The following is a 16,082-nucleotide window of genomic DNA, read 5'->3' as shown; positions in this document are numbered from 1 at the left end:
TCCAAAAATATCCCCCCATGAGTTGATTGATTATACCGTTTGGCCGCTAGAGGACGTCAAAGTTTTCTTCACCATAAAATCACATAGTTTTTGACACTCGTTGCTTTGATCCTAAATTACTCCCTTATTTGAGAAGTTACGTCAAAATGTCATAAAAAACAAAAGATAGAACAGATTTCAGGCTTTCCAAAAATATCCCCCCATGTGTTGATTGATCACACCGTTTGGCCGCTAGAGGGCGTCAAAATTCCTTTAACATAAAATCACATAGTTTTTGACACTCATTGCTTTGACCCTAAATTACTCCTTTATTTGACAAGTTACGACAAAATGTCATTAAAAACAAAAGATAGAGCAGATTTCAAGGTTTCCAAAAATATCCCCCCATGAGTTGATTGAACACCGTTTGGCCGCTAGAGGGCGTCAAAGTTTTCTTCACCATAAAATCACATAGTTTTTGACACTCGTTGCTTTGACCCTAAATTACTCCCTTATTTGACAAGTTACGACAAAATGTCATTGAAAACCAAAGATAGAACAGATTTCAGGCTTTCCAAAAATATCCCCCCATGAGTTGATTGATTATACCGTTTGGCCGCTAGAGGACGTCAAAGTTTTCTTCACCATAAAATCACATAGTTTTTGACACTCGTTGCTTTGACCCTAAATTACTACCTTATTTGACAAGTTACCTCAGAATGTTATAGAAAACAAAAGATAGAGCAGATTTCAAGCTTTCCAAAAATATCCCCCCATGTGTTGATTGATCACACCGTTTGGCCGCTAGATGGCGTCAAAATTCCTTCAACATAAAATCACATAGTTTTTGACACTCGTTGCTTTGATCCTAAATTACTCCCTTATTTGACAAGTTACGTCAAAATGTCATAGAAAACAAAAGATAGAGCAGTTTTCAAGCTTTCCAAAAATATCCCCCCATGAGTTGATTGATTATACCGTTTGGCCGCTAGAGGACGCCAAAGTTTTCTTCACCATAAAATCACATAGTTTTTGACACTCGTTGCTTTGATCCTAAATTACTCCCTTATTTGACAAGTTACGTCAAAATGTCATAGAAAACAAAAGATAGAGCAGTTTTCAAGCTTTCCAAAAATATCCCCCCATGTGTTGATTGATCACACCGTTTGGCCGCTAGAGGGCGTCAAAATTCCTTTAACATAAAATCACATAGTTTTTGACACTCATTGCTTTGACCCTGAATTACTCCCTTATTTGACAAGTTACGACAAAATGTCATTAAAAACAAAAGATAGAGCAGATTTCAAGGTTTCCAAAAATATCCCCCCATGAGTTGATTGAACACCGTTTGGCCGCTAGAGGGCGTCAAAGTTTTCTTCACCATAAAATCACATAGTTTTTGACACTCGTTGCTTTGACCCTAAATTACTCCCTTATTTGACAAGTTACGACAAAATGTCATTGAAAACCAAAGATAGAACAGATTTCAAGCTTTCCAAAAATATCCCCATATGAGTTAATTGATAACACCGTTTGGCCGTTAGAGGGCGTCGAAATTCCTTCAACATAAAATCACATAGTTTTTGACACTCGTTGCTTTGACCCTATAATATTTTGCTGTCCCATTCTTTTTGACGAGCAGTTTATGCTTTTTCCACGTATCTCATCTGGTTACTGAGTTATTTAGTGTCCGAGCAGATGGAAAACGTTTTTTTTTGTTAAGTTTAGAGTTTTTGCTTGTTAAAAATTACCAAATTTACCACAAAAAGGTATTTTTCACACAATGTGGTCCCTGAAGGGTTGCTTTTAATTTTGGCGACCTCTAGCGTCCCAACCTGAACCTTAAAGTATGCTCTAGAATTTGTTTTACTGCTTTTTTGGCATAAATTGTTAAATAACCGAGTTAGCATCTAAAAAAGGGACCCACTCTTAAAAAAACTACAAAAAATCATAAATAATTTAAAAGGGCCGTCCCTTTTACCTTATGAAGAAATCACGGCCACTTCATAAATCTTTCAAAACCCCTTTTTATTGCTGGTGATGTCTAAACCGTCGAAACGTCGTCCTGAAACCGATCGATTTCCAATAAGCGGTTTCAAATTAATATCGCGTGTCTTGCGGAGGGAAGTTCTTAACGTGAAATTTTAGTGGATAAAGGGCTAATTAGGGCTCTTGTGATGATGATGATTCGTTGTTGTCACGAAATGTTTAAGGGATGAAACCCGCAAAGCTTTATTAACAAAATATGATTTTTGTCGTACTGCACGGTGTAAACATACCCCATTGTCAGATGCGTTGTTCGATAGGGGCTGTAATCAGAGGGCGAAATAACAAGTGCAAAGAATTAGTGTAGCACGCATGCAAGTTTGCTTATTGGAGTTTACTTGATTTTTAAGAGTTACAAGAAAAGTGAGGTTGGAAATGGACTAGTCGAAAAAGACACTGAATTCATTTTAATCGGTTAACAAATGGCAGAGTTGCAAATAACCTCAAAATTTGAGTTGTCTTGGTATCAGCGAAATGGTTTTGTTTGAACCTGAATAATTGCCTTATTTAACTGCCATGCTAGAGACTTTCATATGTCAATGGATAGCCAGTAAAATGAGGTTTTCAAAAATATGGTTGCATAGATTGGTGGGTTAAATGGTTTGGCCGCTAGAGGGCTCCAAAGTTGAACAATAATTTCTGGTCAATTTTTATTTCTACCTGAATAACTGATTTATTTGGGCAATCTTGACGAAACTTGTATATGTCAATGGATAGCCAATCAAATGGGCTTTCTAAAAGTTGATCAAAATTTGAGACTGATATTGGGAAAACTTTTTCCAGGGTGACATATTTTCGGGACTGAACGATGGCCTGATCAGTAGAGCGGAGGCCCTGGCGGCCGTAGACATCAAACATCAGGGTTCAGGGGGACCCGGGGGGCTGCCCCAGCTCAAACACGACATGATGTACCATCACAGCATGACGGCGCCCCCACCGGTTAGTAGATCCCATCAAGTAAGTTTTGAATGTGTTCAAACATGATAAATTCGTTTTCTAGGTTAGGTTAGGAAAACATAAGATGTTGCCATGTCTGAACATGATAAATTTACTATTATTTGGCTGGGTTTGTTGGAGAAATTGACAATTTTAGTTGAATGCGTGACATTTGGTCAGCGCGTTTATCTTGCTGGAACAATCGACCAACTAAAAGCTAAACAATGGACTTAACCCGGAATCGGAAACAATAGCAAAACAAACACTCGAAAAAACAACAGGGCCACATACATTTATGGATACGTGTATAGAAACAGTAACATTTGACAAACGGCCTTAGACAAACACACGGGAACGCAGACATTTCCCTTGGGGACATTGTCGTGGGGGCTCTTTGGGGGGACGAAGGGCTAGAAGGGGGGGAGGGGGGAGCGCGTGTGTGTTATATAGAACGTCAAATGACCACTTTACACCATTGCAGGGGCCCTAATGATGAAAAACGGCCCTATCGGGAGACAGGCGACGCTCTGTGCATATGAATCATTATTCGTTGTCTACTACACACAACACGCCAATATACTGGATGTTTAAAACTACAATCAAGTTTAGTCCACGTGTTTTTCCACTACTAACATGATAAACATACCATTATTGACCTAGGTAAAAAATAATGTCAATGTCTATTAAGACATATGACATATGAAATATATTTGACTTTGACAGAGACAGATAAATTAGGTTAACTCTTCATGTTGTTGTTATCCTAAATTTTTAAAGTTTTAAAGTGAAAAAAACGCTATATTATTCACGGTTTAGACAGCTCTTATTGACCTTATATGTTATTGACATACGTTTGACAACAATGACTGAATTACGACATATTCGTTAAGTGTTAACAACTCGTGATCGGTAAATCAGACGAGGCAATAATATATGAACAAATTAGGGTGGTTTTAATGAAAATTTCAGTTTAATTTGGTCAAATATGTTTAAACATTTACGGGTGGAATTTCATCGGTATTAAATATGTATCGGATTTACTCATTCTGTTTCACTGGTGATTGGTTATTTGTGTTATTTTAATGCCCGATTTACGGTTTTTATGGCACATGTTAATTACGTGAACCTTAAAAACTGCTCCTAAGCATGCAACATAACCTGTACAACGTACAGGGTGGGCCAAATTGGACGTATTTTAATGGGAACAATTGACAGGGGTTTTTCAGAATTTGTACTTTTTTCTAAAAATATATTTTTGCACCAACTTTTTGCGTAGAGTCCAGTAGTGTAAATAGTTTTTGAGATACTCACAAAAAAATTCGAAAAAATTTGGAAATATCAAATGTTGTGTTTGTTTTAAAAAAACAATTTTTATGTGCGTTGCTTAAAAACCGTGTCCAATAAAAAAAACTATTTACACTACGCTGTAGAAATGTATTGTCAGAAATAGAAAATAACGCACCTGAAAAACGCTAATTTTTGAAGAAAAATACAAATTCTGAGAAACATCTGTCAAGGTTTTCGCCATTTTGTATCAAATTTGAGCTTCAGACATCAGTTTTTGTCTATTAATAGGAGCACTTCCCATTTAAATGCGTCCAATTTGGCCCACCCTGTACAGTCCCATTTTGACCATAAATATCTCAGAAACTAGACATTTTTTGTAATGCACATATTAGGTCTTTATGTAGGTCAAAGAAGGGTGAATCGAATGACGTAATAATATACAGGGTGTCCCATTTGAAATTCTTGATACAAATCGCTTTTAACGGAATGATGTCACTTTTCAATCAATTTGTAAGCTACAGGCTAGCAAATATCTCAGAAACTAGACATTTTTTGTACTGCACATATTAGCTCGTTATGTAGGCCAAAGAAAGGTGAATCGAATGACGTAATAATATACAGGGTGTCCCATTTGAAAATTTTCACACAAATCACTTTGAACGGAATGATGTCACTTTTCAATCAATTTGTAAGGTGAAGGCTACTTTGGCAACAAATATCTCAGAAACTAGACATTTTTTGTAATGCACATATTAGGTTTTTATGTAGGTCAAAGAAAGGTGAATCGAATGACGTAATAATATACAGGGTGTCCCATTTGAAATTCTTGATACAAATCGCTTTGAACGAAATGATGTCACTTTTCAATCAATTTGTAAGGTGAGTGCTAGCTTTGACCACAAATATCTCAGAAACTAGACATTATGTAGGTCAAAGAAAGGTGAATCGAATGACGTAAGAATATACAGGGTGTCCCATTTGAAATTTCTCACACAAATCACTTTGAACGGAATGATGTCACTTTTCAATCAATTTGTAAGGTGAAGGCTACTTTGGCCACAAATTTCTCAGAAACTAGACATTTTTTGTATTCACATATTAGGTCTTTCTGTAGACCAAAGAAAGGTGAATCGAATGACGTAATAATATACAGGGTGTCAGATTTGAAATTTTTGAGACATCTAATATGAACGATTTACACAAAAACACGTCATTTAGACACATTTTTTTCATGCTTTTTTCTTCTTTTTGTGTTTAATTTAGTTTTTTGTGCTTATTTTTTAATATTTTTTTATTAATTTAATCTGACCAAATAATTTCCAAATGCTCCTGAAGTAGTCTAAAAAAATGTAAAAATATTCCAAAACATTAAGAAGCTCCAAAATGCCATGCAAAAGCTTACAAAACCGTCTAGAAGTTTCCAAAAGCTTTTCAACGTATCTATAGAAGCATTCAAAATATTCCAAGGCAGTCTAAAAGCTTCCGTATGCTTCTAGAGCAGTTTAACAGCTTTCAAAAGTTTCTAGAACCCTCTACAAGGTTTCAAATGTTCAACACTTTCCAAATGCTACTAAAGTAGTCTAAAAAAGTTTTAAAACACTACAGAAACTCCAAAATGCTTCTCAAACAGTCGAAAACCTTCCAAAAGCTTTTAGAACACTCTAAAGGCTTCCAAATGATCTTCAACTAGTCGAGAAGCTCTCAAAAAATTTCAAGCCAGTCTGAAAGCTTCCAAATGCTCCTAAAGTAGTCTAAAAAGATTTCAAAATACTACAGTAACTCCAAAATGCTTCTAAATCAGTCGAAAGCCTTTCAAAACAATCTAGAAGCTTCCAAAAGCTTTTAAAAAATTCTAGAACCGTCTAAAAATTTTCAAATGCTTCTAAAGCATTCCAGAACCTTCAATACAGTAGTTGAAAAAGTTTTCAAAACAGTCTAAAATCTTCAGTATACCTTAAAGCAGTTTAAAAGATTCAAAACATTTCTAGAACTTGAAGTCAAAAAAAGTAAAATATTTTGCAATTCTGAAAGAGTTTTGTGCATTTTTTAAGCTTTTTTTCAAATTTTTATGCTTTTTTACTCATGATGTTAAATATGTATTGGATTTACTCATACCAGTTCAGTGAGGGTTGGTGTCCTATTTAAGAGGGTTTTTGCACATTTTAGGTTATAATTCAGGGTCACACGACTTTCCAATTAAACGGGTCGTAAATCAAGGATTTCACGCATTTTTTTGGCTTTTATCGATGCCCTTAGGGATGGGGCGGGTGGAATTGGCACATTACGCCCCATCTGTCCTACCAGTTTCTACGTCCGGGCCTCATCAGTGCCGAACAAAAAGCCACTTTATTTCCCTGGCTATCGGGCCGAAAATGGCGTCCATAAAATCCAATTTTTATTATGATAAAGGCAGTGCGAGTGCATTTTGCCATGTATTTATATGTTTAGCTTCATGCAAATGAAACATAAAATGGTGTCGGAACGACGAATCCGACCCACCGAAAGCGGCCATCGTAAAATAAAATTCACGTTTACTGCGCCATTTTTACGACTCCATATTGCTCTGCGTCATGATTGCATCGTAATTTTGTAGCAAAACGCACCAACAAACCATTTTTTTTTTCGCATTTTTCCTCGTTGATACGTTGATGATGCACGTACAACACTCGAAACGTTCCTAAAAAATCAGTTGTTATATCTGATCAAACTTTGGATGATAAAACTAGTTTCCTTGTGACCATAACCTAAAACAACATTTATCATGTTTAAGAAGATTCTTTGGAAGACTTTTATCATGTTGTCACAGAAAACAACATTTATCATGTATCAACATGATACATTGTCTGACAAAGTTTTTAGGCAACATTTATCATGTTGGAAACTTGTTCCAGATGGGTCACATGGACGGTTTGGAAATGTTGGACCCCATTTCATCGTCGTCGATGACGACCCTCACCCCCATGTCGGAGACCCCATCGCACATGCATTCCGCTTACGGTACCAATCATTTCATGAACCATCATCATCATGGCGGACCACTTTCCGGCCACGGAGCTCCAGGTAGTTGGATTGCACCGATTTATTGACGTTTATTTGACGGCTGATCAGAAACGGTCTTTTTAGGACACCATCCGGGACACGGGGGTCACCCGGGGGCGCACCACTCCTCGGCGATGGCGGCAGCCGCCGCCGCCGCCGCCGTCGCCGGTTTACACCCCGACGCCGACACCGACCCCAGAGAGTTGGAGGCGTTTGCAGAAAGGTTAGTTTTGACATTTGACAGTTGTAACTAGTAGATTGTGTGTTAATGGCTGATGAAGGCAAGCAGGCGTGTGTGGTTTAATTTAGGTTCAATTTATTTCTGACATTTGACAGCGTGCTAAATGTCACTGTCAACAAACTGAAATTAGTGAGGTTAAAACACGATTCGCTGGCAAAACGAAGCTAATTATGCACCGGACTAGCGTTTCATAAATTCACGTAATTATCGTTTTTATTATGCCGGATGATGCACATTTTGAGGCTTTGGGATCGATTTTTCATTATAAATTAAATGCAGTTATTGCAAATAAATTGACTGAACTGCATTAGTAATGAACGGGGGCTGAAAATTTAACGTTATCGTCGCCAAGTTCTATTCATTTTATTTGAACCAGAGTTATTAGACATTTTAGGTTAAGTTAAATTAAAGTAACATCCCCTGGAGTAGTCACTAGGTTAGTGACATGACTTTTTCGACTAATTTGATGTCAACTGTCAGATTTTCATTAACTCCAAAACTTCCTTCAAACTGAAAATTGAATGCCACCATCGTATTCCTTGACCCCAAATTAGTCAAAAACGATTTGCAACTCAATTGAGTGACTGTAGCGCCCTCTAGTTTATATGACATCTCTCAGGTCAAAAACAATGACAAGTAAATTTTAGTTTTGTTTCTAGATTCAAGCAGCGTCGAATCAAATTGGGCGTGACGCAGGCTGACGTAGGCAAGGCGCTGGCCAATCTGAAGCTGCCGGGCGTGGGCGCTCTCTCCCAATCCACCATTTGCCGTTTCGAGTCGTTAACGCTCTCCCACAACAACATGATTGCCCTGAAACCGATCTTGCAGGCGTGGCTCGAGGAGGCGGAAGCCCAGGCGAAGAACAAACGAAGAGATCCGGACGCGCCCAGCGTGCTGCCGGCCGGTGAGAAGAAAAGGAAGAGAACGTCGATCGCGGCACCGGAAAAGCGCAGTCTCGAAGCGTATTTTGCGGTCCAACCGCGACCGAGCGGCGAGAAGATAGCGGCGATCGCCGAGAAACTCGACTTGAAGAAGAATGTGGTTAGGGTGTGGTTTTGTAATCAACGACAAAAGCAGAAGAGGATGAAATTTGCGGCGCAACACTGACCAGACGTCAACTTCGGGTTTTAGAACGGGCAAAGGGCAATACGTTTCTAGTTCTGGACGTCCTAAACAAGGGTTTCTTGAAAACGTGCAATAGTGTTTTGTGCTGTGATAATTACGAAGTTGACTTAGAAACCTAAATACGAGGGCGAGCTGAAAAGTTAGTGTAAAGTGTATAAAGTCGTATAGTACAATTTTTATACCAAAAAGTCTCAAATGGAAACAAATTTGCTACAATTTTGTATATAGTCTACTCCTAAGCCAAAAATAACACTAAAACGCAAAAGAACCCCACTTAGAGAAACGTTTCAGTATTAATAAATTACTCAGTATTCTTTCTAACCATATGACACTTTCAAGCATGGTTGTCAAATTTCTGTAATATGACTCAGTGGACTTGGCAACCTTGCTTTAAAGTGTCCGTGACACATTTTGACTCACTTTACCTAAAAACACAATAACTTATGCTCAGTTTAACTATTATTATTTGTAAATAGCACTGTACATAAGCTCCTTGTTATGTAGTTTTCTAACTGATTATATTATACATAGTGAAGCAATATTAAATTTAACTGATAGCGTGTCAAACCTCTACCCTAATCCAAAAAGCTCACAACTCCTCTACAGGGTAACCAAAACATATCACTTTAGCCAAAACAAAAAAAAAATGGTAATTTAATATAACAATAATTATATACATACAGTGTTTATATACTAAGTGGCAACGTTGCTTGGAATGTAAAAGCAACATTGCCGGCTTCGTTGTACATACATACTTAAGAAAAGTTTGGTGTATATACTGTCCAATAATTCCGTTCTCTATTTGAAAAATATTGAATTCTAGTAGATTTTTTTATTAATTATTATTGTTTGTTATTTGACTTTGATAGGAAACCTACCCCCTCGCCTGAGGGAAAGTTTTGATTACATTATAGTTTCTAGCTGCTGTAACATACTACTTTAACGACAACCGTATTTAAAATAAAGTCCAGTTTAATTCCAGAAAATGTCGTTTTATTTGTGTCTTTGAGGTAATAGTCTTGAATCACATTAAAAATTCAAAAGCTTCAATCCAAGAACATTTGTCATAACGTTTCAACGGTTATTACATGGCCTCTCTATCAGCATCACTTGCATTTACAGATCTATGATAATTAGCAATACACTGCAGAGTAAGGCCCTCTCTGTTACTCCTGCAGAGAGTAGAGAGAGAAAACCTGATCCCAGTCTCCTACTCAGCCAACTCTGTTCCCGCGTAGCGCTAAGTAGGCTTTGCATTTTTTTCTGTCAGTTGTTTGTTGTTCGCTTTGATGTCCGGCACTCCGATTGTTGTCACACAGAAATGGTAAGTTTACAGCTTTTTAATGACTTTGGAGCCCTAATTTGGGCCGAGAATAATGTGCATTTACTAGCCAGACTTTGATTCTTAAAGTATCTTGCGCTGAAATTGTCACAATTACTGAAAATCCACCTCAAAACCGACGAGTGCGCGGCCATTTCTTTGCGCACCTAGAATGTTTCTTGGATTTTCGCTTTTTACTATACAAAGTGAGTGAAATTTGTATCGGTTAAGGTAATAACGGCATAAACACCATACCACATAGTCACGTGAGTGTGTAAGTGTTGTAATCTGGTTATTGGCAAGTGAGGTTCAGCCTGCATTGAAGTTTTCGAGCTCCATTTGCGTTTCAAGGAGATACTCCCTCTGGTGATCAGTTATGAAAACAGATTCGGGCATTCCAGCTGTCATTGAAACGCCAATAGAACGAGCAGAACGTTTTTTGACGTCACGATGACGTAATTTGGCAAATTGACCAATTATCAAATTCCATTGTAATTTTCCTGTCAAGGAAAATGGTGTGTGTTTCTGTGCATTGGAACCCTCCTGGAGCAAAATAAAAAATTGCACTTTTTTACAAAAATAGCATCTTTTCAATTTTTGAACGATTGTAACTTTTTTATTTAAACTCTTATAGATTTCACCAAAACGCCGTTAGAAAGAAGATAAAAAATACTACAAAATGAGCCAAAACTGGCCTCTCTAGCTCTGCATGTTACCGAGATATTGAATTTCAAAAAGTAGTAAACAAAGGTCACTCTGTATATGGTTTCTGGTCGAATGAATTCAGTAGTTTTTTTTGTTGGTCAATCGAAACAATTTATTAACAGGGTGTGCAGTAGTTGGAGTATGAAATTTATGACGGTTTTAATGAAATCCACACATAAGCCGCTCGTTTCTCCTGCAACGGTCCAGCTTTTAGCCAAAACGGGATTTATTCCCGACTCGGACCGGGAATTATTCCCGCTGAATGCAAATAAGCAATTTCGTACCCGAATCTGCTATTCATACAGTTAATCATCGTCCAGTTGGCTGATTATCATCGTAAATTACCCTCTCCGTGTCCTGCTTTTGTATCTTGTCAGCGGGAAATTTATTGTGTTAGTCCAAAAGGCGAAAACGACTCGTTTTAACGAGGAATTAATCCCAAACCGCAAGGGAAATTTCATGTATTTTTTTGATTTTTTTACCGCATTTCCGGACTACACCTATAATCAGCTTTGCGGAAAATCTGAGGTGGTGAAGGGGAAAAATGTCTGTCAGACTAAAACGATCACATATTTGGAAAAAAATAATAGAGAAGGGGTTGAATTAAATCCGCCCCTTAGCATCCGCGATCCAGCTCATATTTCACAATTATTAGAGCGACTCGAATCATCCACATAATAGGTAATTTCTTGCATTAATTACTCGATTAAATATTCACGGTGGCAATCATAACGCAGGGTTAAAACAACCCTTCCGTCGGAGCCCTATATAGATTATACGCCGCCGCCCCCCGTAATCGTATAACCGCCCCCTCCCCCCAAAACATGAAAAGAGGCGATTTTCGGGAGCCTCTCAAGTTACCGTTGCACAAATTTTAATTACCTTTTATCTTTCTCTGGCAATATCCAAAGATACGTTTATCTATATTTGTCAGCTGTCAAAATCGTGACATTTCTACTATATGTATATGGTATACAAGGATCAAAAAACAATTTCAAGGGCTACAAATTGGTATATTGAACCACCCTGTAACTGTCAAAATAACAGAGTTATGGGCTGTCACAAAACTGTCAAAATCAAACTTTACAACAAACAACTCAGTTAAAACAGTAAATTAACTCACTTATTCGAGGTTTTAGATAAAAACGCTATACAGGGTGGTCAAAAGAGAATTTCCATGGCTACAAATTAGAATATTGAACCACCCTATAATTGTCAAAATAACCGATTCAATGAATTTTTAACATCCTTGTAACTTGTTTAATTTTATTTTATAAAAAAATACCAAATATGAATCTTGTAAATATTTGCATATACTTTATTCCTAGATAATCCATCAGTATACAGGGTGTCCCAAATTTGAAACCAAACTTATAATTTTTTATTCGATTTTTGGAATCTATGTCAAATTCTAGGCCTACTTGATGTAAAATGTTTGTATCGATATTCAATTGTTTTTGCTCTGACAGCCTTACTTTGACCACCCTCCTCGAAAGCAGAAATTCCCAATTCCAGCTCCCAAATTTTGGTGCACTTTTCCAGAAAATTGTCCATAACTCGCTTATTTGAAACACCTTGTATAAACACACAGTATAACGAAAGAAAGCTAATGAATGGAGCTATCACGTGAAGTTGAGTAGATACGGCTAAGTTGTCCCGTTTAGCCGTTAGAGGGCGTTAAATTTGACTCTCGTTTTTTGCAGTTTTTGCTCAATATCTCAGAAACGTTTCAGGTTAGAGGTCTGAAATATGTGTGACAAATGCACCTCGAGGGGATGTAACTTTTACCTTCTACACACTTTTTTGGTACCATGCACCGTTTGACCTTGAAAAATTAAAAACTAGAATTGTCAAGAATTTTCAACCTTCTGATTTTTTTCAGAAAATTTTTTATTTTCAAAATTAACCTCAACTGCTTAAATACCTTCAGGTTAATAGTACAAAAATGACTTAAAGTGTAATTTGTCAAAATGTCATTTTGCAATGGTGCCACGCCCTAAAGTGTCATAATTGACATAATTTCAAGGTCATCTCCGAAACGGTGCCGGTTAGAGCAAAATGGACGTCAGATTTGTGTTCCCCAGGTTCAAATTAGTTAAAAAATCACTTTGATTGAAGAAAATCCAAAATGGTCGCCGTTAGTATAGTAGGCCCAAAAAATCCCTAATTTAGATTAGATTTTTGTGCACTTTTCCAGAAAATCGTCCATAACTCACTTATTTGAAACACTCTGTATAAAACCACCGTACAACAAAAGAAAGCCAATGAAGGAGGCTACCACGTGACGTGGAGCGGGCATGGCTAAATTGCCTCGTTTAGCTGTTAGAGGGCGTCAAATTTGACTCTCGTTTTTTGCAGTTTTTGCTCAATATCTCAGAAACGTTTCAGGTTAGAGGTCTGAAATTTGTACCATAAATGCACCTCTTATGGGATGCAACTTTTACCTTCTATACACTTTTTTGGTACTGTGCACCGTTTGACCTTTAAAAATTTTAAACTAGAATTGTCAAGAACTGATTTTTTTCAGAAAATTTTTTATTTTTAAAATTAACCTCAACTGCCTAAATACTTTCAAGTTAATGGTACAAAAATGTAAAAAACTAATTATTTTTGAATTTTCATATTTTCCAAAAATTTCTGTAAAAATTTCCATACATTTTTCGGAAATTTTACCTCCCTGGCTAAGTGTATAGCAGCACAGTGTGAATGATCCAAAAAAGTAGCCAAAGTCGCTTTTTTGACCAATCACAAACTACTACCATTACTACCCACTGCGCTGATATTTACCCAAATGCTGCACATTATGGTAGCTCCTGTCAAAACTTTAACTTTAACTGTCAAACATTTTTGGGTTAGGGTTGAGCGGGTTGTCAGCTGTCAAATTCGGTACAAATGCGATACGGTTTAGCATTTTTTGTGTCAAATTTTTGCGTCTTTTCTTAAAAAATTTAAAAATCAAAAAGGCGTTGTCGGGGTCTTTTTTCCAGGTAAGTTCGTCTTTTGTTCTCTTGTAATTGTCAAATTTTAAAAAATGTCAAAATTTGACAATTTCAGCAACGCCTTTTTGATTTTTAAATATCTCAAAGTTTTTGGCAATTTCCATATAAAAACAAGAACAAATTAGGCCACCCTGTACAAGTTTTGTGTGATGTAGTTCAACTAAACCCAACTTGTTAAAGTAAATTTTTTAATAAATTCCGACCTTTCTGTATATTATGGATTGCATGTTTTACTGTTCTTATTATACTGATATAACGTGTAACATTTGGGTTTGCGGGTAACGGCCGTAAAATTCGATTTTACCGATGATTCGATATGAAAGGTTGTTTTCTTAGTAATCTTGCAATCACGCGATTTTTGATGGGGCTGGGTGATGTTTTTTTTTTGTAGTTTTGTTACTTAAAAAATATAGGGAACGCCACTGCAATAAAACATTCCTTTTCGGAAAACAAACGAGCAACCTAATTCGGTAAACGAACTCGGACAGAAAACCGAATTTTAATAAAGCGTACAAGTGCGAAAGGGTTATTTTCCCAGTTAATTTCGCTCGGTACTTATTCATGACCGTTTTAATAATGATGAGAAAAGGGGCTCCGGGGTTATTCCGGACGATATAACGGCCGCGGGGGCCCCCGAGACTCCGTTAGCGGTCCAACAAATCATGAAGGTTCGGCCATCTGTACACATCTTAGGCGAATCGCCGGCCGTAGATCTGCATTTCAAATTACCTCATTACTCGGCCGGGCCTTGGTCAGTTGAAAGGGCATATTTTCTCAAAATGACCGCCGCTACACTCCCGGATATTGCCTCTGGAGTCGTAGACTGGTCGCCATTTTCTAAATTAGAAAAATAGAAAAAAACTTTCGAACGAGAAATTCCGTCTTATTGCTTTCGAACTGCCAATCACAAGAGAAGTCATATTTGTTCAAATCAGATGTCACAATAACTATTAGCCGCAACAAGGCCTACTTGGTTAAGATGGAGCATCAAAGATGGCGGCCAGGGCTCCATTTTGATTTGTCAAAACAAAAACCTTCTGACAGAAACCTCCTGTGTTGCCAGTCACCGCCTACTATACTAGAAAGCCTAGAAGGTGCTTGTCAAAAATTCCAATATGGCCGAAATAGTGGTTGACAGTTTGCATTTGTTTGTATTGTGGAAATTGAGTTTTTTGAGGATTAAATTAATTTTTAAGGTTTAAAGTCAAGACTTGGGATTACTTATATGTTTATTGTTCTAGTGAAAGTGTAGTTTGTATTCATTTTATTGTGTTATCACTATTGTTATTGTTCCTTCATTGTTCTATAATTTGTTGTTGGTTTTTTAACTTAAATTCAATTGCCCCTAAAATATGCCGTCCACTTGTTGTTTGCCAAATTGTAAAACCAATTTGGTGAAAGGCCCAAAAATGTCAGTCTTTTACTTTCCAAAAGACCCTGCTGGAACCCAACAGTGGTTGAAAGATTTGAACTGGAATGATTTTACTCAACACAATACTCAGTGGTATAATATGCTTTCTCATTCAGTAAACTCATTGTCTCTTACATACATATAGGTATGTGAGTTACATTTTGAGGCCGCCTGCATTTTGAGAGCAACAAAGGTTTACTCTGAAGAAACAGGACAGCTTTTAGCTTCAAGTTCCTTTGGCACATTTACATTTAAAAGAAAGGTCTTGATAATAATATGAAACCCATTTACCAGTTTTGCTTACCCAGCTTCAAGGATTTCCAAATTTTCTTTGATTGAGCAGTTTTCACATTAGTTTGTTGTACTTTCCAGGACAAAGGGTTCTAACCAAACTTGCTTTGGCTGGACTTTATTGGGTATAAAAAACCATATCTATACATATCTGGAGCAGGAATGAACCTTTTTTTGATTTTTCACTCACAACTTGCAATCAACTACACGAAACAATTAAAAAAAACATATTTCTTACTGCATCTGCATCAGTTTGTGTATAAAACGAAAACCGCTAAAGCCGCCATTAAAAGTGACATTTTAGGCTTTCTAGTATAGAGGGCGGTGTGCCAGTACATTCTTCAATATGACGTCACGAATGTGTGAATTTTGACATTTGACATGTTAGTGCCAATGATTTTTTTTAAAGAAGGACTTTTAGTGTTGCAAATCATATAAATTTACGCAACTATACGAGGGAAATTCAATTATTAAATGAGGCGAAAACGTTATATAGTTTGTTTGCTTTACATTTCGATTTTAGCTGCGGTAAAAGCCTAATACCAAGAATGGGGCCTTAAAGCTGTACAGCGGAATAAGGGCATTAAAGGGCCCACCCCCCAAATTTAGCGAATATCTAAACATAAGGCTGCTATTTCACTTAAAACCAATTAGGGATGGGACGCCAGATAAAAGCGCCCGATATTATTTGCTGGTAACGAC

The 16,082-nt window shown here is 37.1% G+C and overlaps 1 protein-coding gene across 3 annotated transcripts in view; it reads left to right on the top strand.

The window, feature by feature from the left end:
* acj6 (abnormal chemosensory protein 6) overlaps nt 1-8,841 on the top strand; it is a 40,422-nt gene extending 31,581 nt beyond the window's left edge. The window contains exons 3-6 of one of the 3 annotated variants that reach the window (XM_081983986.1): nt 2,809-2,964; nt 7,140-7,308; nt 7,357-7,510; nt 8,188-8,841. In XM_081983986.1, coding sequence (XP_081840112.1) covers nt 2,809-2,964; nt 7,140-7,308; nt 7,357-7,510; nt 8,188-8,635 — 927 coding nt within the window. In that variant the 3' untranslated portion in view covers nt 8,636-8,841. Of the gene's footprint in view, nt 1-2,808; nt 2,983-7,139; nt 7,309-7,356; nt 7,511-8,187 lie in introns of all 3 variants that reach the window. The other 2 variants (XM_081983985.1, XM_081983984.1) reach the window with 2 other exon arrangements.
* The last annotated feature ends 7,241 nt before the right edge of the window (nt 8,842-16,082 follow it).

The sequence above is a fragment of the Ips typographus genome, linkage group LG7, assembly GCF_016097725.1.
Source record: "Ips typographus isolate SLU linkage group LG7, UJ_Ityp_2.0, whole genome shotgun sequence".
NCBI classification, from domain to species: domain Eukaryota; kingdom Metazoa; phylum Arthropoda; class Insecta; order Coleoptera; family Curculionidae; genus Ips; species Ips typographus.
The sequence above is the reverse complement of the archived record's forward strand: the minus strand, read 5'-3'. Positions and strand labels throughout refer to the sequence as shown.